The following is a 27,502-nucleotide window of genomic DNA, read 5'->3' as shown; positions in this document are numbered from 1 at the left end:
CCAGCATAGGCAGGAAAGTCTGCCTAAGCTCAAGTGATAAAAGTTCCAGTCTTGAGCAAAACAATCTAAAGGACAACATTCAGGCACTGAGTTCAAGCCCTGTATACTTCCTCACCCTCTACCCCACTACACACCAGAGACAACATTTAAGCACTGAGTTCAAGCTCCAGTAACACACACAGACACATGCAGACACACACATAGAAACACACCCCACACCTCAGAGACTTTAAAATATTTTAGGATTCACAGGCCAGTCTATGCCGTAACTACTTAACTCTGCCACGGTAGCTTAAAGGCAATCTCGACAGTACCAAAATAGGCATAGCCTATGTTATGATAAAAGTTTATTTACAAAAAAAGGAGGTGGGCTAGGTTGCTCTCATGATTATCCTTTTGAGTATCTCTGACAAGTAAATAAAAATGGGCAAACCTTGTCAAGGCTGGCAGAGGGAGAGGAGAGATAAATGTTCAAACAGTAATTGTTCTCAAAAACAATGTCATTCCAATACATTTTTTTTTTCCGGTTGTGAGGCTTGAACTCTGGGCCTACATGCTGTCCCTCAGCTCTTCAGCTCAAGGCAAGTGCTCTACCACTTGAACCACACAGCGCCACTTCCTGGTGGTTTTATTGGAGGTAAGAGTCTCATGGACTTTCCTGCCTGGGCTGGCTTTGAATGGCGATCCTCAGATCTCATCCTCCTGAGTAGCTAGGATTACAAGCGTGAGCCATGGGCGTACGGGCACCCAGCGCCAATACATTTTTTTTAAAGGAAAGTTACCAAGTGATTCATAAAAGAAATAGACTGCTTAATAGTCTATCATTTTTAAAAAAATCAACCAAAGGAAATGTCCAGCATTTTTTCCCTCAAGTATTAGAGGCTGAGAGCTATCCACCCAAATCTGAGAGTTCAGAATAAAAAGTATAACTTGCTAACAATGTGCTCAGGTTTGTGGGCTCCTTCTTCTCTCAAATTGCTAGATTTTCCCAAAATATTTCAGTTTTGACTTCTCAAGGCTATAGTGGCAATGATCTAAGCTTGGCAACACTAAGTATTCTATGGGCCTGGGTCCTTACCTTGCTAACCTGTCTGCAGCTTAGTTGCTGCATTTTAAGTTTTTCATTCTCTATGACCTTGCTATTCTCAACTTAAAAAAAAAATCTCTTGTTATTCATTAAGACCTGAGGCGCACTGCTTACCTAGTTTACCAACAACTATCTGCTTATGTACTTTTGGATAGATGACATATTCTGTCTGCTGGAAATTCTAATTCTTCATTGGGGTTTGTCCTGCCCCATCCCATCAACTTACATTTCTAAGCCTATCATCCCCAACACACTCTTCAAGGTATAACACCTATAAACTCTTCACCATCTGACTCCTATAAACAAAACTACATGGAGTCAGTCTAAAAGTATAACTGATTCTGCAGCTTTACAAATAAAACTGATGGTTCATTCCCTAATTTTTTACTGTGAAGTATAAAATACATTGTCTTTAAGGATGAAAAACACTATCCATATCTTCTATGAAGAAAATTCTCAGAATAGTTAGATTAAGCTGACAGTGAATTAAGACATAGTTTCTTATTTGGAAGCTGTTGATTAAACTAGTATTCTTTAATCTTAGAATGTTTTTTAAATGAAGTCTTTCTCTGATTTAAATAGTTAAATGAAAAACATGCAATATTCTCATAATACTTAAAAGATACATTTAGGGGCAGGAATGTGGCTTAGAAGTAGAGCTTGTCTAGTATCAGGAGCCCTGGGTTCCATTCCTCAGTATTACATAAACAGAAAAAGCTGGAAGTGACATTTTGGCTCAAGTGGTACAGTGCTAGCCTACAAAAGAAGCTCAGAGGCAGTGCCCAGGCCCTGATTTCAAGCTCCAGGACTGGCAATAAATAAATAAATAAATAAATAAAGATACATTTAAATAGTACCTTCTTTTAATTCCCTCTTTATTTCAATATTTTCTCCATGGTCTTAGTACCAGTTTGAAGCAAACTTCTTGAGTCATAAACTTCTAGTGGAAGCTGTATTAGTGGACTAGATTCACAGACTTGAGTTATAAGTGACAAGTGGTCTACATTAAATTTCAGAAACACAAGCCACATTTTTCATCACCCCATCCCCACACCTCAGCTTACTCATTTTGAGAATACCCTTATTTGGGAAAGCCTAGAATGATCTCATTACTTAAACACTATCTGTATCTATTTACCTACAGAAGCAAAGAACTCCTTAGCAAAAGCAAAAAATAATTCTTTTTGAATCTTAAAAGACAGTCTAGGAATTTTTTAATAGTTAAGTTGATTAGGTTTATTGAATCTTTAGAAATACACTTCATTGAGATTCTACCTCACCCCAGTTAGAATGGCTATAATGAAGAAATCTAGTAATAACAGATGCTGGAGGGGAGGGATGTGGCCAGAAGGGAGCCTTACTGCATTATTGGTGGGAGTGGAAACTTGTTCAACCACTTTGGAAAGCAGTATGGAGGTTCCTCAAAAGACTCCACATAGAGCTCCCCTATGACCCAGCAATCCCACTTTTGGGCATTTACCCAAATGATCACAAACAAGACCATACTAAAGCTACCAGCACAACTATGTTTAATGCAGTATTATTTACCATAGCTAAGATATGGAACCAACCCAGTTGCCCCTCAGTAGATGAATGGATCAAGAAAATATGGTATATATACACAATGGAATTCTATGCCTCTATCAGAAAGAATGACATTGCCCCATTTGTTAAGAAATGGAAAGACTTGGAAAAAATTCTATTAAGTGAAGTAAACCAGGCCCAAAGAAACATAGGTCCCATGGTTTCCCTTATTTGCAATAACTAGTATATGTCTGAGACAAGCAGAAAAGTTCAGAACTATGTACATATATGACCATATAAGATGTTAAATGAAATGAACCCCAAGATAGGTTCACAAGTGGTTTTCTCTTTCTTGCTATTGTTTTTAACATATTTAAAATGTACTATGTGATTTTTTTTTTGTAACCCCAATTGTCACTGTATTTGATTCTGGTTCCTTGCATCTTGTATATACATTTTTCTAATTTGGGGAAGGGAAGGGAAATAACAAAATGCTGAAATAAGGATATAGGCTGAACCATTGTAACAATGAGATGTACAAGACACTATGCTGAAAATGAACTTTACCGGCTGGGAAGGTGGCTCAGTGGTAGAGCGCTTGCCTTGTATGCCTGAGGCCCTGGGTTCGATTCCTCAGCACCACATAAGCAAAATGAAAAAAGCCGGAAGTGGCACTGTGGCTCAAGTCGTAGAGCACTAGCCTCAAGCTGAAGAGCTAAGGGACAGTGCCCAGGCCCAGAGTTCAGGCCCCACAACTGGACTCCCCACCCCCCAAAAAAAGATGAAAATGACCTTTACAACTTGTGGCGGGGGGGGGGGGGGCGCGGAGACGTGGGGGGCAAGGAGGGAGGTTTGAGAAGTGAGGAGGGAAGGGATGACAGGGGAAAAACAAAGGAGGAGGTAACAATGCTTGATAGGAAATGTACTCATTACCTTACTCATGTAACTGTAACCCCTCTGTACAGTATTTGTACAACAAAAAAACATTAAAAAGACAAATATACTAGACAAATACACTTTGATAGAAATACAGGCCTTTTGAATCAACTTTTATGTTTTATCTGTATGTTGGACAAACTAACTGAAAACTCAATTAAAGTATGATACTAAAATCACCAATACGCTTTGTTTTTTGCTTTCTATTAATAACAGTCACATTTTAGCATTTTTCCAAGGCTCCTCCATTGGCTAACCTGCATTATAATGCCAACCATGCATTCTAGATCTACTCAGAGGTTCTTGTAGTTATTATGTAGCAATAATGATACATAATTGCAAGTAACAGAAAATAGATCAAGTTAGAATTACAATGATGACTGAAGTTATTCTTGCTGGTCAGTTCTCTGATCTTAACCTAAAGTATTCATATCTAAAACCATTTATTGTAAAGAACAGATGGCAAAATTGCTGAAACCAATATTAATATATAAAATCAGATAGTGATAGTCATTAAAAAATGAGGTTTTTTTCATGTTAAGAATAGAAATCCAGAAGAAAAGTTCTGATGTTAAAATACTGCTCTCAACTTCAACATTTTTTCTGAAAATTTATTCCCTTCTTCTAAAGCATATATGGACATAAAAAAACTATCAAATGATCGTTTTACTTCTGAAAATATATTTTCTAAGTACCTACTGGGTACATTAGACTCAGGATAAAAGGTAAGTAAGACCTCAAAGAAATTCAAAGTACACTGCAAGGGACAGATTAGGATAAAAATAAGTACAATAAAGTGTACCAAAGTTACTGTGATGCAAGTTTATAAGGGAATAAAAATTCCAGTGACTTGGAAGGAAAGAGAACAGAAAACAATCTTATGCTCGAGCTGAATTTTAAAGATGGGACAGCCACAAACGAAGTAAATACAAAAGTTTATACATTCATATACAAGGTATGCATACAACACATATAATATGTATATATAAACATATAATACACATATGTACATAAACGAACTTAGGCAGGATGTTTCTGGATAGTGTTAAACTGCCTCACAAGTGCAGAGTTTATGCTATCACTGCTTAACTTCTGACATTTTTTCTAAATCCCTTACCCTGCCTGTAGTTTCAAAGCTCAAACTCATTTGAGTCCAGTACAAAATAACCCTAACACAATAAGCAGACTCATTCCACAAGAGTTGTAAGTACACTTAAATGTTTTAAAACAGTTTACAGGAAGCCTATCTCCATTCCTACAAATTGCTATCAAAGTCAACTTTACAAAGTAGCAACATACCATATAAATAAAGAAAAAATCGTTTCTTCTTACCTCATGAAGTGTGAGGTGTTTTCCATCCTTTCTCTTTGAGTCAAATCTGCCATATATTGCACTGTATTTTCGAATTTCTTCCTCTTTGTGTGGATCATCATCACTCATTTCAAAGATGTGACCAATCATTTTAGCCAGCTTCTTGTTGGTTTTTAGCAGCTCTCTGACTTCGCTCAAGTCACTTTTTGGCAGTGTGGGTGCCAATCTCTCTACACACTCAGCCACAGAGAGCGCAGCGGCAGCATCTAGTGCCTCACTGCTTTCCTTTGGGGAAGCTGGGGAGCCAAGGTCTGCTGGGGAAAGACTATGTTCACTCTCAGTAGCATGGTGTCCTTGCCAGAGTCTGGAATCACCAACACTCTGCAGCGCTAGGCTCCCTACCACATCTGATTTCCCCTGTCCCAGACTCTGCACACAGGTGGTGGCAGCACATTTGGGGATTTTTAAATGAGGTTCCCGGGCATTGCTATTCCTTTCATAACTACTGCAGGATATTCCCAGCCATGTGGGTGATCCCTCAGGTAATTTATAGATGGGTATGCTACTGACAGGAAGGGAAGTCAGTGGCTGATTGAAAAGACCAGGATTTGTAACCCAGTCTCTCAACGCCTTCTGTAGCCTTCTAACATGAAGGGGCTTGCTAGCCATGCCCACAAGTGCCATGATTTCTAAAAATTCCTCTTCTCCAGCTTCACAGAGTTGCTGAACATCGTCACCACCTTGTTGGATAAAGGCATCAAAATAAGAAAGCAGATTGGCTTTTTGAAGTATCCTATACAGCTGCAACTCCCCCAGGGTCCTGGGTAAGGCTGAGGCCATTACTGTGGATGGCTTTAACCTACAAAAAGAACAGAAGAAAAACCCATCACACTTGCTTCAAACTTCTTAAACTAAATTCGTTAGACACCATAGGGTTAGGAATACAGCAAAGGAAGAACAAAAACAAGTGGTTGTTAACAAAATATTCTTCCTGGGCTGGGAAGGTGGCTCAGTGGTAGAGCGCTTGCCTTGCATGCATGAGGCCCTGGGTTCGATTCCCCAGCACCACATAAGCAAAAAGAAAAAAGCCAGAAGAGGTGCTGTGGCTCAAGTGGTAGAGCGCTAGCCTTGAGCTCAAGAGCTGAGGGACAGCGCCCAGGCCCAGAGTTCAGGCCCCACGACCGAACCCAAAAAAATAAAAATTAAAATTAAAAATTAAAAAAAGGAAAATATTCTTCCTATATACATATTTTATGTCATTTTGAACTTCTAACAATTTTAAAAGTCAGTAACTAAACTGACCTATTTTACCTACAGGAGAAAAGCTAGTAAGATTAAAACTAAGCAGATTGAAGACGGAACCAAGGCCCATAGGGATCTATATCCCATAGTTTCAGCTATATACTTTTCTGTTTCCCTAGTATTAGACACAGTGGTGGAGTGAACATAATCAAATTAGCAGGAAATAAGAAGTGTGTTATCATTTACGGCTTATTTAGTTCCATATGATATAACACTTTATATCACACATACTATGCTTAATCCTTACAATAGCCAACTATGTGAAAAAACTAGACTTAGTATCATGTATATGTCATATAAAGAAAAATTGGCAAGATTAATAAGTAAAAATAGATTTTTGTATGAACTGAAGAAAATGGGTGACGTATTTGAGAATTTTAAAAATGATGCAGCAACCTCAGGAGTTGTGATCACTCAGGTGTCAGTGATAAGAAGAAGAGACTATAGTTACTATTTTCTAACACTTTCTAGGATTTGGGGAAGAGAAGAGTTTTATATGATTGTGGGATTGCATAGCTAAGAATCTGGGATTATGACAGATATAATATAGAAAAATTAAAAATACTGGGATTTCCTTTAAAAGGAATGTCACCCAAACACAGCAAACAAAATGCTTACACAGAACTACCCTACATGTGAAATAGCAGACTGAGATCTATCAGAGATAGATCAGGTTATCTATCAGAGACAAAGATACAGAATGAAATCTGAAGTGTGGACAAGCCCTCTATGGCAGCAGCAGAGGGAACAAGGCAAAGTCACAGAAGAAATACACTTATACAGTCTAAGCAAGATAGAAAAGCTTGTTTTAAAAGAGACCAAACAAGATCCAGTAAAGTACTTGACCTCTTAGCAGCCTTTAAAAATTGTTTGCAGTTGCCTAGAGATTTCCCACAGAAAAAGAAAAGTTGGCCAAATACTTCCATTTAAGAAAAACAAACTTGTCTAATCAATGCACCCTTCAGATTAAAAGGACCTTGTATCCCTCAATGGATAAAATTACAGAAGGCCAGAAAAAATACACACATCAAAGAAAAGCACAAACCTCATTCTCAGCTCAATACAGAGCAACAGTCAACTGGAACACAAAGCAAGCAGAACAACTCTCACATCCAAAAATGTCACCAAACCTAGGACTAGTTTTCAAATGCCACCAGATAGAATGCCACACAAGAGCCTAACCTTGGTTACCCCAATGAAGGAGAATAGGTCTTCCTATCATTCTAAGACTAATTACTAGGAAGCTGTATCTCCTGTAATCTTGAAATCTTTGTGTCATCTGCAATCTGTTCTAACCAGACAGTGACAGCCTTAAGTCTTATGGCATGGACTAGTATGATTATGGCCTGATGACTTTCTAAGAAACACACAAAAAAGATTTAACTTGTGTCCAGCAACTTCTGTCAACACTCAGGGAATCACCTCAGGTGCTTTTGAAAAAGTCCCTGAGCTATATTCAGTAGGCTATCAGGACTGGCATATACAGCAAACTATACAAGACTTTCTATTATGATATACCCCAGGCAACACAAACCTGAACACAGACAACACAAACTTGTTCAACCACTCTAGAAAGCAGCATGGAGGTTCTTCAAAAGATTAAACACAGAGCTTCTCTATAGCCCAGTAATTCCACTCCTAAGCATTTACCCAACTGGTCACAAACCAAGGCACACTAAAGCTACCAGCACAACCATGTTCATCACAGCATTGTTTACCATAGTCAAGATATGGAGTCAACCCAGATGCCCCTCAGTGGATGAATGGATCAAGAAAATATGGTAAATATACACAATGGAATTCTATGCTTCCATCAGAAAGAATGACATTGCACAATTTGTAAGGAAACAGAAAGACTTGGCAAAAATTATATTAAGCGAAGTAAGCCAGACCCAAAGAAACATAGATTGCATGATTTCCCTCATTTGTAGTAACTAGAATGTTCCTATAAATCTACAAGTAAACACATGGATGGTAAAAGTCAAAAAATTACCCTTGGACTGATAAATCAAACAAGACTCAGAGTGAGACCAAAGGAGGGTATTTTTAGTAGATGATCAAAAGGGCATGTGATCATATGAAATGTTTATCAAAATGAACTCCAAGAAATGGAAACAATGTTTGTTTGTTTTTGTGGTGGTTTTTTTTTTCACCTTCTGTCACTTTTTTATTTCTGTACTTTTTGTCTTGCATGTAAGTTTATCTGTTTTGGGGAGGGTAAAGGGAAGCACAGAAATGGTGAGATAAAAGGTGAACTAATTCAGCAGTGATACTCACTAGATGATATGTTGAAATGAACTAGACAACTTGTGATAGAGGAGGGTGAGAGGTACAATGGAGGGAAGAGGTGACATTGTTCAAAAAGAAATGTACTTATTACCTGACCTATGTAACTGTAACCCCTCTGTACATTACCTTTACATTAAAAAAAAAATCCTACTTGGGATACTGTATACTCCAGCCAACACAAACTCTACAGGTTTATGATTACCTTCATGTTCATACCACCCCTTCTTCTGTCTTGTAAATTACCTACATGAGTAACTGCTTATCTTCTCAATCCAGTTGGACACTAGACACCAGAACACAGCCCTTGAAAGTTATAAATCCCAGTTTGTCCATCTTATTTCTATATCTCTGCCCCACTCACTATTGTCTCTGTTTTGTGGCACTGTGGATTAAATCAGGGCTTTGTGCCAGGAGATGCATTCTAACCAAGAACCCTATCAGAGAACCCCAATTTTAAGACTCTATAAGCTGCAGAATATAACACAAAGGCTTCCAGAGAGTGTCTGAGGTGAAAGATAAACTCTCTTACCACACCTAATGCACTCTTCACATGCTTCAACTAGCATATAAAAATGTTAAACATAAATATGCACATATAAATATACATACTCATTTTCATAAAAGGACTGTAATTTTGTAAAATCTGTGGAATAACCAACTCCCTATATTTACTCCCCATATTATGGAATACAGGAAACAGATTTTTTATCTTATGAACAATTAGGAAAAAAGTATATGTGTGTGTGTGTGTGTGTGTGTAGACAACAGAAACTTAAGGTAAATTAAAATAGCTAAATTATAGCAATGATTTTACAAAGTAATAATTTTCAAGCCTTATCCATTCTCTATCCTATCTAGAAAATGAACTTCTCAAGTTTTTAAGACAAAGCCCTCATAGACTGGTAAATGGTTATAAATTAACAGGAATGTCAAGATTAAGTATAAATTTTCAAAGTCAAGAAACATATGAAAGACAAGGCAACTATTCAGAGTCCCAGGAGGTTTTCTAAAGGCTTATACTGCTCAGATTTCTCTCTAAGATTCTGCATTAGTAAGATATTTTAGTTTCATTCCAAATCCTGCTGTAATAATTTAAATACCCATCACCTCGTACATTAACTTGATTTAATATAAAAGAAAAATTTTATGGGAGTTTTTGTTTGCACTAAATCTGTAACAATTGATGCTTCAACATGAAAGTCAGATATATACACTGGTACCTTACAGTATACTGTCTACTCTTCTGAAAACTATTGTTACCTAACTTTTCCAACATATACTAAGCACCATGCTGAGTCTGACCTTGGCATGAATTCCACAGTTCAGAAAAACCAGTTACTCATTCTTGTGTCCAAAAGATAACCTGAGGCATTGTTGCCCCTGTACAGCAAACATCTATTTACAACCACTTAAATGTTTGTCACTCTAATCAATCTAGAAGAGAAATTTAAAAAAAAAAAAAAGTTAAGTCTGGGGCTGGGAAGGTGGCTCAGTGTATAGTGCTTGCCTTGCATGCATAAGGCCCTGGGTTCCATTCCTCAGCACCACATAAGCAGAAAAAGCTGGAAGTGGCACTGTGACTCAAGTGGTAGAGTACTACCCTTGAGGTGAAGAGGTGAGGGACAGCTGGGCCCACAGTTCAGGCCCCATTACCGACAAAAAACAAAAACAATTTGTTTTTTCCCTTCCCCTCCACAAATTATACCAACATCAAATACAGTGAAAGCATGGGTTATACCATGGGGGAGGGACATACAAAGCAACATAGAAATCATCTTATAAATATGTTAGAAACAATTGCATGAAAGGAAAAAAAAAAAACATTTGAATACTTATCTTGGGGTTCATTCCCCTAACATGAACTTATCTGACCTTTTCTGCTTGACTCAGACATATACTAGTTATTGTAAATAAGGGAAACCATGGGACCTATGTGGACCCATTGCAACAATGAAATGTACAAGTCCTTATGTTGAAAAACAAACTTTAAACTTTGGTGGGGAGTAGGGGGAGGATTGAGTGTAGGGAGGGGGGAAGTATGGGAAAGGATGGGAAAGGGAAACAAAGAGGAGGCAATAATGCTTGATAAGAAATGTACCCATAATTGTAACCCCTCTGTACAGTATGTTCACAAATAAAATAAAATTAAATTAAAAAAAAAAAAGAAATGTACCCATTATCTCACCCATGTAATTGTAACTCCTCTGTACGGTATTCTCACAATAAAAAATAAATAAAATTAAAAAAAATAACAACAACAACAAAAAAAAACTCCACTTGTTCTTTTTCACTATTTTAAATAATGATTAATCCTAAAACCTTAAAACAAGATATCTGATTCTAACTCCTTATAAGGATAACATAAATCATCTTACAGATTCAACCTATCCTGAAATAAGATTCTACGTGACCTAAAAATTATCTGCTTGTTAGGGAAACAAGGTTTTTCTGACATTCTCCAAGCTGGGATATAAAGATTTAAAGTATAAGAGAGGCTTTTCATGGTCTCTAGGTAAAAGAAGACTCATTCCTCCAAACTGGCCTTGATCCTACCTGCTTTCACCTCCCATCACTCTATCATAAATCTCCAGTTACATTGAGTTATCTATTATCTACCACCAGGACCTTTCTCTATCAATCTCTCTATGGTATATCATTACTCTTTGAAACAAATATTCTTCATCTGATTTTGTAATGTCATATTATTTGTGGGTTTTTTTCCCCTACCTTCTTACTATATTCTTATTGCAAAAGGTCTCTAAGGTTTCTTTTCTGTTTGCTTCCTCGGTGTGGGGCAGGTACAGGGGGTGGAAAGCAAAGTATCTCATTTTGTTGACCAACCAGTCTTGTCTCAAGTGATCCTCTAGTTTTAAGTCTCCCAAGTGCTAGGATAACAGGCATGGGCCACCATATTCAGCTTCTAAGATTTCTTACTAACTTTATTTTCTACTGTCTGTCTATATTATCGCTTGATTATATCTTCCACTCTGAAGCTTCAATTGTCTTAGTTTGGACTAACAAAACCATTCGTCATCGAGGAGCTATGGAGTTTCTGCATGGTGTTCTCAAATCCAAATGCACACCAAGCTCTAGTGATTACTGAGAGGAAAAGATGTCAGGTATCTAAGATGCACTGTTACATAAACTACTTTAAAATGACAAAAAAAATCATATATCCTAAAAAATAGTGAAGGAAGGAGTGAGATGGGAGGGATGGGTGACAATGTTCAAAGGGGTGACACTGATCAAGATGCACTGTATTCATAAACTGCTTTGTGGAATGGCAACTCTTGTACAACTACTTAAAGATAACTTTAAAAATTTAAATAAAAAATGTAAAGCATTTCTATTGTTTAAAAAGAAATATAAACCAATTTTAAAACTGCAATTGAATCTGTTGTTTTGAGAATATTATGATTCTCAATGTATAGTGTTAAAAGTAAAGTTAGGATTTGTGTGTGTGTGTGTGTGTCCGGTCTTGGGGCCTGAACTCAGGGCCTGGGTGCTGTCCCTCAGCTCTTCAGCTCAAGGCTAGCACTCTACCACTTGAGCCACAGCGCCACTTCTGGCTTTTTTCTTTATGCTTATGTGGTACTGAGGAATCGAACCCAGGGCCTCATGCATGCAAGGCAAGCACTCTACCACTGAGCCACCTTCCCAGCCAGGGATTATTTTTGTAGGTTTTTTTTTTTTAAATTCAAAAAGGTATCCTCATACCTGAAAGTTTAAGAACCATCCATCTGAATTGCTCTCAACTATAATTTAACCTTCTACTTGAGGAGTGTCAGGAATTCAAGTCTGGTATGTCTAAAAGAAAATGTATTATCGCATTTCTTCTCATCTTCCAGATTCCCAAATCTACTCTTTGGGACCCCTTGGTCCTTTTAGTTTCAGTGCTCCATTTCTGCTTCCTAGATTAAGAAAATTCTAGATCCTATCTTTGTTTTCTCCTCTTCTTGTCTCAGATCTACATATCCTCAGGCCACACATTCAATCTGATCTAGCTCAAATGTACCTAATTCTGGTTTTCCTTGCTTCCTGGCAAATGGAAAACCACTTTCAACGCATCCTATATTGCAATGTCAATTTTACCTTCCTAAATGATAGGTATGGCTTTTCAATTTTCTGTGCAAATATTCCCATAGCTTAAGAAAAGGCAACCCAAGGTTCTCAAATAGACATTCCAGACCAAGCACACCTTTCAAACATTCTCTCTGGCCCATTATTGCCAAACAAACCCACTGGGCATTCCTCAAAAAGTGCCTTCCACTTTGCTGTCCTGTGCTAGACATCCTCCCTCCCAACTTCCATAAGCCTTTACCTAAGGCCTTTTCCCCACCCCCTCAACTACAGATGTTCTCTCCCTTCTTTGAACCCTGTAATTCTTTCCTTCCCTTCACTGTCCATTTTTTTCCATCTCCCCCTGCCTTATTCAAATATGCAAGCATGAGCTAATCTATGGACACTGAGAGGAAATGGTCTTTCATGAAGACTTACTTAAGGGGAAGGAGATAGACACTTGAGCACCGTGGTAAATGCTAAGTAAGCAATTACACATAAAGAGCCACAGAATAAAGATGACTTAACCTCACTCTGCAGAACAAGTTAGTAGTAGGTATTAAGCACCTTAAAGATAGAAAATAGGTATCGTTAATCTTTTATTCTTCTTTATTCCTAACAAAGTGTTCTATGTAGAATATCATCTCTATAAAGATTGCTGTTTAATGAAACTTAATTGCTTCAGAATCTGATCAGAAGCCTCTTTTCAGATTTAGAAAGGGACACCTTCTGAATAAACTGGTGACCCAATGGAATAGCCAGAACAGCCTGTTATAGCTTGTTGCTTTATCTCCAGTCCTTTTCAGTTCCTTATCCTCAGTGTATCCATAGAGTAGCTCAGAATATGACTATTTTTCCAAGACACCAAAGGATATGCTCCTGCAAGTAAATATGTGTGTATTATATGCATACAATATACATAAACACAAAAACACAACCTTATTTATATATACGTTATTATATAACCAAATATAACATAGTTGGATTATAACATGGTTGGTGTGAGTTCAGCCATGAGAGCAACATTTTTAAAAATTCAAGTTCAACAAGAGGAACTCTCGGTCCTTCTTTTTTCTTATTCATTCCTAAATTAGGTACTGCACTGTCGTCTACAAGTAATATCAACCTCAACATTACATTCAAATGGATTCATAATCTCTATTTTTAGACAGCTCCCCTCCATATGTTGTTACATAAACATACACATTTACTGTGTAATATGTATGTATGTATGTACACATATACCTATGCGTATGTATGGACATGTATGTACATGCATGTGTGTGTGTTTAATATGTACAGACCAACATAGACATTTTTATGAAGTCTAAGCATTCCAAGGAAGAGAATGGAGAAAAACCAAAAGCGAAATCCAAATAAGGTTTGACTTATATGTGTACAGGATAGATTTCTTCCTCCCTGCATAACCTAAAATTTTTACTTTAAAAATATCCAAGCTAAGAGAAACCCCTTGCAGACTTACAATAAAAAAAAAAAAAAAAAGGCTTGGTTAAAACTTCTGAGTCATTTACGAGATTAAGATGAATTAGTTCCACTAGATTGTTTTTCTCAACATCTAGATGAGATATGCTGCATACTAGAAGGGAATAAAAGGCTCAAATGGGAAATGGGGACAAAAGGAAACTGTAAGTCTACAGACAAAAAACTACATTTAAAGCCTGTATGTGTAGGATAGTGTAGCTTGAAAGAAACCTGTTAGAAGGATTAAATGGTTGTACTTAAAGTTGAAACTGAAAAGATTTATTAAAAAAATTTTTTGGCTTAGGGAAGGATGAGCTTCTAGGAAATGAATTCTTTTTAAATTTCCCACTTGTTCCATTACTAAGTTTAACGGAATAACTCATACTATTGTACAAGTTATTGAACATGTCACATCAGAAGGAAATTTGCATTTAATATAATAATTACTATTCTACTACTACTCAAAAAGTGATTAAGTATAGTTCAGTTATATTTCATGAGTTACTTAAGATTACAGGGTTGACCTAGATATTAATTCTCGTGTGTTTCAAGTTCCAAAAGAGATACATTTAGTAAGAAGCATGTAGTGATACTTTTTTTTTTCTTTTTTTGCGCTGGAGATGGAATCCAGGGGCCTAACGCAAATAAAATACATACTACTGAGCTACATCTCTGGCCCCATAGATGTTAAGTCAAAAACATTTCAGGTCTTATTACCCTCATAGCTATGAATTTAAACATATAGCTTCTAATAAATCAATAGTAATTTGAGAAACTTAAACTGTTCTCCCCTATTTATTCTTTTCTGAATTCTGAATATAGCTGGAAAAAAAATGTAGAGACCCTCTTAAAATTTATTCAAAGTGTTCAGTGGAAAAGTACTCATGTAAAGAATTCAATATTTAGAAAAAGGTAAATCAGATCCACTGGCTATCAAACAACTATGCATTAATTTAATACCAATATGCACAAACTAGCATTTCATATAATGGCTAGAAATTGTTCAAACATTCAAAAGTCAAGTCATTCAACAATCATTAAGAGCACTGAGCACAATGTATAAATTTTATCTTTTCAAAAGTTTCTCTGTAAGAATTAACATCCCATGAAAATTAATGTGCAGACCCCTGAATACAATGTATTGGGAAATGACAAACTACTTGAAAACTTAATGTTATGTTTTAGCTGTGAGAATTCTCACAAGATGAGGATTAATGCTCACCACCTCACACAGACACACACACACACCAACTTTTAGAATTTCCCACTTGTTCCATTATTAAGTTTAGGGGAATAATTCATACTATTGTACAAGTTATTGAACATGTCACATTAGAAATGAAATTTGCATTTAATAACCAACCGTACTACTCTTCCTTCTACTATTCAAAGCATTAAATTAGCAGCTCAGGTAAAAATAAATCCAAAGGCGGGAGAAACCATGTAAGATGCTCAGACATGGTTTAATCACTTCCACAATAAAACTGCATAGACAAGGTAGGTAACACATTAGCATCGTCTGACACTGTCAAATGGTCACTTCCATGAAAACAACACAAACATATAGTGGTTCTGGGATATCCAAAATGGAGTTTCATACACAAAGGTAAATTTTAGACTTTTTCTTTTCTAAAAGTGCACACTAATGACAACAACAAATAACAAAAAATGACAATGACAATACAGGCTTATGACTGGCACATCACCATGGAATAGACGAGCCCTAAGTTTTAGGACAATTTTAACCCAAGTATAAGGTTATAGAAATAAAAATCTGACATACTGTGCTTCCATTCGACCCTCATTTATATACATATATTTTTTTCAAGGCTTCCACAGTGCGAATCCCCAAAGCCTTCAATGATAAATCAATATTTTCAAAGGATTAAAAGAATAACAAGAATTAAAATATATTTTTTCTTGTAAGGCAATGGATGTTACTTACTACTCATAAGAAATGTTTTAGTTTGGCTAACATTATGTAAGTGTTAATTTTGATATGAGAAAATATTAGCCATAAACTTGTAGGACACGTAAATTCACTGAATTTCTCTCCAGCATCTACACTATTCCTAAGGACTTTGACATCTAAATTACACCCATTTAAACAGATGAAATGAAAATCTACACTGCCTACTGTTACAAAGATACATTTACATATAACAGGAGATCACCCGAGCCAGAAAATTTCTTTTCCAATGTGATGACACATTAGCTTTAGTGGAAAAGTTTAAAAAAAATTATGTATCTTCCAATGATTTCTTGAAATTGCTGTTATTGAAGACCATCATGTTCCAATATCTAAATCCAAAACAGAAATAAGGAAGACTGACCCGACAGGCAAATTCAAATTCTCAACAGTATCTTTACTAGCAGTTAATACTTAGGACAAAATAACCTTTTAAATCCAATAAAAGAACAGTAGTACATGTCTTGAATATATAAATGAGGAGGAAAAGAAAGGACACTTCTGAATCTCAGAGGCAAGGGCAGTTAAACTGGATCAGAAGCAGCGATTTCAGGTCTTCAGAAAGACATCCTCCACCCAGAACACAAATGCAAATCCTAGGGTATCCTATCTTCCCAATATTCTTGAGACTCGCACATAACATACGAACATCACAACCGTTTATGTCATAAATGGAGGGGAAAAAAACCAGCCTCAAAAATGAAAACCTAAGAAGGTAATTCAATGAGTGTACACTTTTCTAACAAAACAGCTAAGCAATTCGTATGTGACTAATCTGTTTTACATTCGGTTTCCTCTGCTCCTATGCAATCTAATATTGCCTATTAAGACTGCCAAAATATTTTTTAAACAAGATCTGAGAATTTCCCCCTCAGCTTCTGATCTTTGTACTCCTTTGGAGTTGGCACACACGTCACTGTCACTGGCAAACCAACTGGTAGTGACAAGTTACTACAAACTGGCTCTTTGGGATGAAATGGTAAATTAAACGGTCACCCCCAAAAATTTCCAAGCGGCCAGTATCTTACAGGGAACAAAGGATCAGCATATTGCAAACCTATGATCCTTCCAGATCGCCTGCTGGAAAACTTGCTCTGCAGAATCTCCCCCACATAATCCAACTCTACTCGGCTGCTCCCCAAGATTCTGCAACATTTAGGCTTACTTAAGAGGCACACGTCTCCTATCTCATGCACCCCGAGATGGCAGATCGCAAATATCTGGTAGTCTCTCGACCTTTCTCCCCGACAAAAGTCCCCCCTCGGCATCCCAGGCTTCACGATCCCACATGCTGTCTGCCCACTGGACCTTAAAGGCAACAATGAGAGACTCGGGCTTCCCGGCACCTCGGTGCCAAGTTTCTGAAAGCCGCTTCCAAGCAAAACTCTTCTTCCACTTTGAGGAAGCAAAAACTAGGCTCGGAAGGGAGGAGGACGCTAAGGCAGAAAATTCAGACGTGGAGATCGCACTTTTTTGAAGTAAACAAACGGAATCTGCAACCTCCCCCCGCCCCACCCCCAGCCCAGCGAAGGTGGCTTTAAAGCCGCGGGGCCGCCCCGCGCCCCGGCCCGCACACCACCTCCTGGCCCCCGAGGGCGCCCGCCACGACCCCGGCCCGTTAGGAGAGTGGACGCGGCGGCCGCCCCGCTCCCCCCGGAGCCCGGCCGCGTCCCCGCCCCGCCACACCGCTCCCCGCGGAGTCGCCCACTCCAGCCCCAGGCCGCCCTCTCCTTCCGGCAGCGGCCGCGTGGGGCCCGCTCCCGCCGGCCCGGACGCCGCCCCCGGGGGCCCGCGCGGCCCGGGAGCCGCGGCCGTCGGCGGCTGGGGTACGTACTCGGCCGGCGGCTGCAGCGGTCTGGGCGCGCGCTCCCCGAGGACTGCTCAGCCCCAACTCCGAAGTGGCGGCCCCCAGCTCTCCCTCCTCAGGCGGCTGCGGCGGCCGGGACGCCCCCGCTCCCATCGAGGGGGGGAGGGAACGCGGTGGGCGCGCTCTCCCGGTCCTCCCCCCACCCTCCTCCAACACCACCCGAGGCTGGGGCCCGCCCGCCCCGACGGCGCTCGCGCGGGGCCGCGGCGGTGACGGCTGCAGCTGCTCGCAGGCTCGGGCGCGCGGGCGGCGGCGGCGGCGGCGGCGGCGGCACCTCCCCCGCCGCGTCCGCCCTCCGCGCGGGCCTCACCCCGCCCCCGGCGCGCGCGCAGCCCCCGCCGCCTCCCCCGCCGTCCGCCTCCGCCTCCCCACCCCACCCCCCCGCGCTGTCACGCTGGGAGATTCCGCGCTTGCTACAGTCGCCGCGCCGGCTCCCGCCCCCGTGCGGCCGAGTGACGCAACCCCGGCGTGGGCCGCCGCGGGCGGGGGCGCGGGCGGGGGCGCAGCCGCCGGGGCTCGGCTTCCCCTCCACCCCCTCCCTCCCTTCCTCCCTCCCTCCCTCCCTCCCTCCGTCCCCGGAATCCGGAGCGCGGCCCATTCACACGGCAGCTGGGAGGAACCAAGTGGGCGCCCGGAGGGGGCGGCTCCCGTGAGTCGGGGGAGGGGGGGGCCTTGGCGGAGGCGGGGAGGCGCGGGCGCCGCCGGGGCCTGCTTCCCCGCCGGGGAGGGCGCTGGGAGGCTGCTACGATCCGTGTGTGAGTGTGCGCGACATCCCCAATACAGTATTTCAAAGAACAGCCCCCGCCGAGCCCACGCAGCCGCGTGGGGGCGGGGGGGCGGAGTCAGCCCACCCGCGCCGGGCAGGGCCGCCGGTGGGCAGCCAGGTGGGCCAGGTGCTGCGGGCCTGGCGTCCGGCGGGAAGTTGCTGCCCGCGCGCGGAGGAGGGGCGGCAGGTGCGCGGCGCGGGAAGAACTCGCCGCCCCCCCCCCCCCCCAGTCCCTCGCAAGGTGGAGGAGGGCGGGGAGGAGGAAGGGAGGAAACTACCGAACCTGAGGTGCAACGCTCAGGCCTGACGGAACCTCTCCTTTCGTCGGGTCATTTAATTCCAGACCTCTTCGCCTTCTCAGAAATCTGCCTGTTATTTTACTAGTGAATGCTTTCTATTTAACCAGGTGTACACAAATGGTGCTGGTACTCACTGCCTTGGCGTATGCCAAAGTAAGAGTTCCCAAGGCACAATTTAGATTCTTGTTTTCCAGCTGGGTTTGCATTAACTTTTCTATCCAGAGAAAGTATCAAAACACCTCCAGAAATGTTCTTAAGCTATTGCCAGAAATCTTGAGGAAAAAAGTCTTAAAAATCTGTTTTTCCTTCTTTTTTTTTGATAATTAAAAAAGGGGGCATTCCAAGTTTTAATGTTGGGTTCCTAAAGCATTGAGGACATTAATACAGAACTACTGCAATACAGGTAGAATCCTGTTTCAACATACATAATAAAATCCAGTTTTACATAGGAGGCAGTTCCCACATTCTGGCTGGCCTCCCAGAGTGTGCCTACTTTGCTGATGGGGTTACAAGGCATTCATTGAGATGAGAAATTCTGCAAACCACATCTTTATGTTGCAGCTAGGGACGAGATGATGATTTTGAAAGAAAGAGATATCATTAAAGCACTGGGCCTTTCTCCCCACTTCCCCTTTCTTTTTGCAAAAGCCAGCAGGAATGAGTACTGTCACAATGGAAAATGTCTTTAGCATTAAGGTTGCATCTTTTAAGTGTTAGTGACAAGGTCTGTTTGTTGTAGTTATGGTGATACTTCCAATAAGTGAGTATGTTTAACTTCCTGAAACTATTCTTTTAGTAAAAGAAACCTGCTGGAATTTTTTCTAACGTTTCTAATTGTCAAGGTTTTTGCAGCTCTAGAACCTGTTCTGCTAAAGAGAAAGCAAATTTAGATTATTACAGTTCAATAAAATCTTGAAGCAATTTGTCGGTTGGTTGGGAAAGACAGAGGTTAAATGAACCTTCAAGCAAAGAGATCTGCTAACTTCTCTTTTTTTCATCCAGATGATTTGCAAGCACTATTGTGAACAACTAGGGAATAAAGAACTTCCATAATGATGTTCAATCGGTGATTCATGAATTAGGCAATGAGTGGTATTACCTGCACTGTTGAGCCGTCCCCTGCAATTGTTTCCAGAGTTAGAATTGATATTACAAGCTCTCCCTGAGCTTGTAGACAATGCCTCTGAATGTGATGCTGAAAAAGGAAATGTGTCAAGGTAGAAACTCTCCTCCGACTTTAACTGGTTGTTTCTTTCTACAGTTAAACACTGAGATCTTTCCTTGTTTGTTTTCTGGGAACATTTAGATAGTGTATTCTTCCCACATTAAGAATGGCATTTGGGGCCCACTTTGCTTTGCTTAAATGCCCTATGGTGCTGGGGGAGGTGGTGGGAGGTAAAAAATGAAAGAAAAATAACATTTTAAGCTTTTAGGCTACCAAGTCAATATGACTGCTCCCCAAGAAGGACATATTTGTCTATATACAACTCAGAGGATCCAGCACTGAGTCTTCGTTTTACACCTGATCACTTTTGCTACCCATGCCATCAGTAAACACCACTTCCTCCCCTTCAAAACACACATACACACTATTTCTCTCACTCACAGGTCCTGGTGATTTGTTACGGGAAGTATTAGAGATGCACATTCCATCCTGTAAGCTAACAAAGTGATTCTTCTCTGAAGGTCCTCTGGAGGAAACCAATTTCAGGATTTTAGAATGTTCTTGGAGGCAATCCCAGACAGGTGTAAGAGAACATGGGAACAAAAATAGTTCTTATTCAGACCATTTGGATATCTCTTGTTAAACATGCATACAGTCGTTTTGATTTCTTCTGGTGCAGTTTTACTATAAATACCTATATATCTAAGTTATTCGTTTATTTAGGATATCTTGCTTAGCACAATTCAATTAGGTACCAGGTTTAAGGTTGGATTTGGGGAGCACAAAGACATGTATAAGTCATGATTCCCTTATCTCAGGGCTTTTCTATAAAATTGAAAACAACAATGAAAGGAAGGCTAAGAGACAAAGAAAAATATTATTTGTTGTTTCTTTTATTATGCTTTCATACACCCTCAGATGAATATATACACTGCTATCAAGGAATAAGATGATGGCATTCTTGTCATAACACCCTTTGAATCCAAATCACAATAAAATAATTTTCCTATAAATTGATGCCTTATGAGCAATATTTCAATGATATCCAAAAGGCTACTAGAATGTAATATCTAAGCTGGGTGATGTTTTTGTCTATGTGATCTTTTGTTCACTGCTTATCTTCAGTACCTAAAATAGGGGCTGGCACTAGTCAAATATTTTTGGTGAATAATTAAATGAAATGGAAAATATGAATTGAATAGCCAATGGAATGTTTGTATTTTATAGATGTCCTTAGTATGAATTACATCTCCTAATAAAAGTATCTAAGATTTCTGCTGCCTACTTCTGATTAAATAGATATTTCCAATAAAATATATTTTTTCTTTTTCTTTTTTTTTTTTTCTTTTTCCAGGGCTGAGGACCGAACCCAGAGCCTTGTGCTCACCAGGTGGACGCCCTTCCGCTGAGCTAAACCCCCAGCCCCTCCAATAAAATATTGAGAGTAAGAATGTTTTAAATTAGCATGGAAATTGCAAAGTAATTTTAGCAATTTCTAAAGTAATTCATGTTAAATTTTCAAACACAAATTTATTTTTTAATTAATTATAAGGTTAATAGATATACCAAGTTCTGAATGTTATCACCACTTGGAAAGTGGCCTAAGGAATATATCATATTCTGTTTCTCTTTGGTTAGTAATTTGTGCATATTCTTGAAGCATCACTTGCAAATATCATCCTAGGCTTAATCTCCTGTCAGCAAAGGAAGGAGAATATGGATCTAATAGTAGCTTAAATATCATTTGTTCAGTTTCAAACTTTGAAAACACTTAAAAATTGAAAACTACGGGTACCAGTAGCTCATATCTGTAATCCTGGCTATTCAGTAGGCTGAGGTCCAGAAGTATTGTGATTTGGAACCAGCCAGAAAACTCCAAAAATATTTCCAAAAATAGCTAGCAACTTGAAGGTATAACTCAGGTAGTAGAGCATAAGCCTGCAAACTCAAGGCCCTGAGTTCTGATTTGATTTAGGTTCATAGTGAAATCCTGTGGGGAGGAAAGGAAGGGGAGGAGCTGAGAGGAGAGAACAGAAAAGAAAAAAAATGATTAGTACATTTAACACATCTTTAAAACAAGACGGACAGATAATAAGTGAAAATAGTTCTTCCCTTTATTTTTTAATAGCCCTCTAAAAACATAGGAAACATGCTGAGCTATTTTCAGTTGTGAATAGATGGTAGCATTAAATAGCTATTCCCTTTTCAGTTCTCTTTCAGTCCTAAAAAAAGAAGAAATCTGCATGCCCTCTAATCCTCCTAACACTTGCTGAATTCTGATTGCTTTGTTGATGGTGAGTTTTGTTTGTCTTATGAAGAGCGATCCACTCAGAAATCTCAGCAGGACTCAGTATGTAGCTACAATTTAATAGAACTGCTTTCCTGCATTTACTTTTATGGCTATCTTCTATCAAGGCAAATGATAATCATTCTCCATTTGGAATAATTATATCCAAGTATCTTCTTAAACAGACTTGAGTAAAGCACAGAAGAATATTGCTAAGGTGGAAATACAAATTAGGATAGTCACTGTAAAAATTCTTCAAAAATTTAAAAATAGAGCAACCCCACTACTAGGTATGTATTCAGAGGAAATGAAATCAGTATGTTAAAGAGATACTTGCACTTTCATGTTTTCAACAGCCAGGATATAGAATCAACTCCAGTGTCTCACAAGTATATGAACGGATAAAGAAAACGTGGCATATGTACACAATAAAATATTTTAACAGGCTGGGATGATTGGAAGGAGTATGTGGAGAGATGGTAGAGTAAGTCTGTGGTGTCTGTGCCGAAATATTTTTGAAAATTTTACAAGAAGACTTACAAAGTGATATGCAACATAAGTCAACTGTATTTGGTCATTCCCCAATGTATGTATATTGTACTTTAAAATGTATTGTGCATGCTAAATATATTGTGTCTTTTAAAAATTAAAAAAATAAAAATGATAAAAAGTAGTAAGCATACCTAACAATCGTGAGGTAGTTGGTTCAAAGCATCAATTCATACCCCACTACTACTCTCTCCTCCCCCCAAATATAAAAGCATTATGCAAGAAAATAATAACTAACATTTATTGAGGAAACTATATACTGTAGAGCTTTAAAAGTATTAATTCACATGGTTCTTGCTGTAGCATTGTGAAATATAAATTGTCATTTCCATCCTCATCTGTTTTTGGTTTTTTTTTGGTGGGGGGGGTGAGGGGTCCGGTCGTGGGGCCTGAACTCTGGGCCTGGGCACTGTCCTTCAGCTCTTCAGCTCAAGGCTAGCACTCTACCACTTGAGCCACAGCGCCACTTCTGGCTTTTTCCCTTTTGCTTATGTGGTGCTGAGGAATCAAAACCAGGGCCTCAGGCATGCAAGGCAAGCATTCTACCACTGAGCCACCTTCCCAGCCCACCTCATCTGTTTGTAGACATCAGAAAACCAAAATGCTGAGTACTGAAATGCTGTTGAAATCCCATGGGAGAGCTAGGCTACAAGGCCAAGAACTCTTTCACAAAGCCCTTGTCTCCACTATCACACCAAAGGACCAAAAATGTCAAGTCAGTTCTAGAGCTTTGGCAATGCTGTGTCACACTTTTCTCCCATCTTTGCAGACAAGCTGTAACCTCCCTGGTCCCCATGTCCTTCAGTAGCCTCTGTCTTCCCTCACTCCAAGTACACATATCTGGGTGCCACAGAGCAGGCTCAGTTATTTATGTGTCTTTAATATCTTTATTGATGACAAACATAGCATAAGCCTCTTGGGAAGAAGGGCCAGCCATATGACATCTTATACTTAAATTCAGTAAACACACAGTTAACAGGATTTTTAAAGTATTATTTTAAAGAATAATGATGGGTGCATTCGCAAAAATAAATACTTTTGACAAAAATAACATTTCAGCATTGTAAACCCAACAGACGGTTTTAGTGAGAAAGAAAAATATAAAAGGTAGTGATTCTGACATTTGAGTGAAAATTTTACTGAAAGACCATTAATTTATTGCTTTAGAAAGATTTCTTTAAAATGCTTCAATGACTCAAAACAAAAGAAAGCATAATAGATTTAAAGTGCTCTTCAAGGAGAAAAAGAATAACATTATGGCTTGTGACCTATAAGACCTAAGATATAATATAATTCTATCATCACATTCTTCTGTTATTGCCTCAGAATAATTCTATACTTAACGAAATTTCCACTGTGTGTGGCAGAGGCACTGCAATTAACTGAGTCATGTACAATATTCATATTACCAGAAATATAATTTACATTTCTTGTATTTAGCAATATGAAAATTTAAACTTTGAAAACCTATTATGGACTAAATAAAATTTAAATGCCTGGAAGCTTGAATATTCTTTCAAATATGGACATTATTTAAAAGTTTCTTAAAGGTAAATTATTTGGAAAATAGGTGATAATTTCAGGAGTTATGACTTTTAAAATAACCACTTCTAAAAATAAAAACCAGGTAAATTGTTAAGCATTGCATTTCATTACAAGATCTTATCAAATTTTAAGGTGTAAAGGATTATAAATTCCACCTATTTCAACATCCTTTGTATATTCAAAATAATTTAAATACTGTGCAGAAAGTCAACATACAAGTAGCTTAGTTTCCAATAATCTCTTTATAAGTTGGCAATTTTTGGTCTTGCAATGAAATACAGGTTGGAAAAGAAACCAAACAAATGAAATGAGATTTAAATTCCCAGAATGGACTACAAATGCTTATAAAATGCGTGGGAAAATATTCTATTATAGTCTTTGGGAGTATTAGGTAGTCATCTAATCCAGTCAATGTCTATAGCTAAGGAAATGTATTATCTTGCTAATATAAAAAGCATAAAATATTAGATAGTAGTAGATACAGCTAAACCTTTAATAAAAAATAATTATGGAGTTGCCATGTAACAAAGCAGTTTCTGAATACAATGCATCTTGATCAGTATCATCCCTTTCAACATACCCATCCCTCCCAACCTACCCCATCTTTCATTTTTCTTAATTTGGTAGAATATGCATTAACTGTTTTACTGCATTCTTCCCCTCCTTATTTTTTGTTTTTTTTTTAAGACAGAAGAGAATATTAACAGAAATGTTTGAAAAGATTTCTAAGTGGAATTTCTTGACATTTTTCAAGGGTTAGAGCTTTGTTTTGTCTGGCTTCCTCCTGTTATCCCTTCTATTGGTACCCCTTTCCTTTCTGTACAGTGTCACTGTGTAAGGAACTGTTCTGAAGCACTATTTTAGATCTCACTGACACTGGCTACTGTCATATCGCTTCTCATCATTATTCATTTTCTGTTAACTACATACATTTGATTGAAAAGAAAAAAAAAAGCTCTATCCATGATCTCTGGAGTTTATTCAAGCCACCTGCCATTTGCACTCAGTTCTTGTTACTCATAATCTCATGTTTGGCATTACACTCTCCACTCAGTTTGCTAGGAATGACATCAAGTCTATGCCTACTCTCCCAGTCGAAGCTTGACTCTTGCTCCGTGGTCTGTAGTTTGCAGTCAACACACCTACCAGCTGCATGTAAGCAGTTGTTATAAATGAGGATAGAAGATTATATTTCCTTAACAAAAGGTGTATATTAAGAACATGCAGACCAAATGTAGGGCTTTTTTTCTGGCTTTTGAAAGGAACAAGGAAATAGGAAAAACTCACATAAAAAGCAAATAAACCTTAAATTAACAAAATGGGCAAGAGTTGGAAGAAGGTAGGGAGAAGGAGAATAAAAGGTATCTGTACTTGTAATAAACTAATTAAAGTAGACCTAACTGTTGTCTGGGAAGTGTGATACAAAAGAAAAAGTACCAAGTTAATGAAGACTAAGAGTTACTCCTTTATTCACTTAAGGTAGCCACAAAATTGTGTTTGGGGCCTGGGACAGGTGGGAAAGATGGTATGAAGTAGCTGGGACAGTCCCACAGGGAAAGGTTCAGAGAAGCAACAATCTGCTATCTTCACTTCTCTTGTCTTTTGGTTGAGCAGGGAGAGATGGTATATGTATCTAGTAAAGGCATGTATTGGGAAAAGGAAAGAAAAGCAGAAGGGGTTCTGCATCTCCAAGTGCTTTCACTGTACTGGTTTGCATGTAATCTGAGTTACCTGATCAGCCAGCCAGCTATTGAAAGTGTTCATACTGATGAATCCATTAGTTGTCACAATAAAGTACTCAACACTGATTAAGAGCAGTCACTTTGAAAGGACAATGCAGTTCCTCAACAATAAGAGTTTTACTGAAATAAAGTTTTACTGAAAAAACTGTGTTTGATATTCACATATCATTATATTGTTAGGTCTTCACATATCATTACATTGTTACAGTTTGCAAACAGTAGAACTGTTTTGCTTATCTAGACTTATACATCATGACTCATTGACTTACCTACAATTGGCAGTTTTGACTACTGTGTCAAACTTTGTAAAGACTTTGATTTCTTTCTTTGTAAGGACTTAATTTTCTATGTATTCCTTGCTTCCTCCTGATCCCCATCTTTTTTTTTCAGTTCCTGCTGTAATAAAGATCTCTAATAGTGGTAAAGAGAGATTTTCCCCCAAAAAATGTGTTCCTTAAATAAAATTTTAGGGAATGTTTTAACTGTTGACAAAAAGTAACAGCTAACCTGGGTTGGTGACTCAAGACTGTAATCCTAGCCACTTGAGAGGCTGAGATTGGAAAGGTGGTAGTTCAAGGCAGGCCAAGCGAAAAGGTCAAAAGTCTACCTATCCACCAGTAGTTGGGTGCAGTAGTACATGTAAGTAGGAGGATCACATACTAGGCCAGCCATGGTGGAAAAATGAGACAATATAGAAAAATTTTAAAACACAAATGGATGGGGAGCAAGTCTCAAGTGGGAGAGCACCTGTCTAGCAAAAGTGAAGTCCTGAAATCAAACCCAAACAGCCAATCACAACAAAAACCTAAACAATGTTTATAAGGGCAATCATAGTTTTACAAATTGATCAAGAGTCTCAAAAGCTTTTTGTAGGATTTGACCTTAGAGATTTCCTTCTAGGATATTATTCTAACTTCATAAACCATGAAGAACATTTATTAATTTACCACATTATTTATAAAACTGAAAAAAATCCAAATATTCAGTTGACTAATTCAGTTATATCACATCTACATAAGAGAAAATGTTCTATAAATATATAACATCATATTAAATGCTTATTTAGATATTAAAAATAGAACAGGGAAAAACAGTCTATAATTTTTCTACCTAATTAAACATGGAAGGAATTTTGCTAAAATGTTAGCAGTAGTTAACTTTGAATAACAGTATTATATAATATTTTTATTTTCTTCTTTATACTTTTTAATCATTCTTCAAAATTTAAAAAATAGCCATGCATTATTTTTGGAAAAACATGGAAATTTAAATGTCATTTTGAACAAAGATCCTGTTTCAAAAGCAAATTTTGAAAACAAAATT

General features: G+C 38.7%; 1 protein-coding gene and 1 long non-coding RNA gene across 5 annotated transcripts in view; one reads left to right on the top strand and one right to left on the bottom strand.

Annotated features, from left to right (window-relative positions):
- Positions 1-17,990, bottom strand: part of Nab1 (NGFI-A binding protein 1) — a 46,864-nt gene extending 28,874 nt beyond the window's left edge. For all 3 annotated transcript variants that reach the window (XM_069995676.1, XM_069995677.1, XM_069995678.1), the window contains exons 1-2: positions 17,794-17,990; positions 4,880-5,717 (exon numbers count right to left, since the gene is read on the bottom strand). In XM_069995676.1, coding sequence (XP_069851777.1) covers positions 4,880-5,698 — 819 coding nt within the window. In that variant the 5' untranslated portion in view covers positions 5,699-5,717; positions 17,794-17,990. The remainder of the gene's footprint in view (positions 1-4,879; positions 5,718-17,793) is intronic.
- A 283-nt stretch (positions 17,991-18,273) lies between these two features.
- Positions 18,274-23,216, top strand: LOC138809212 (uncharacterized). Of its 2 annotated transcripts, none has more exons than XR_011366747.1 (5): positions 18,274-18,475; positions 19,894-20,108; positions 21,411-21,500; positions 22,266-22,350; positions 22,700-23,216. It is a non-coding gene; the product is annotated as an uncharacterized lncRNA (long non-coding RNA). The 2 variants fall into 2 exon arrangements; XR_011366748.1 differs by lacking the exon at positions 18,274-18,475 and adding an exon at positions 18,517-18,581.
- The last annotated feature ends 4,286 nt before the right edge of the window (positions 23,217-27,502 follow it).

This window comes from Dipodomys merriami, unplaced genomic scaffold, assembly GCF_024711535.1.
Source record: "Dipodomys merriami isolate MVZ:Mamm:240054 unplaced genomic scaffold, mDipMer1.0.p SCAF_49, whole genome shotgun sequence".
In the NCBI taxonomy this organism is placed as follows: domain Eukaryota; kingdom Metazoa; phylum Chordata; class Mammalia; order Rodentia; family Heteromyidae; genus Dipodomys; species Dipodomys merriami.
Note: the sequence above shows the minus strand (reverse complement) of the source record. Positions and strands in the feature narration are given on the sequence as shown.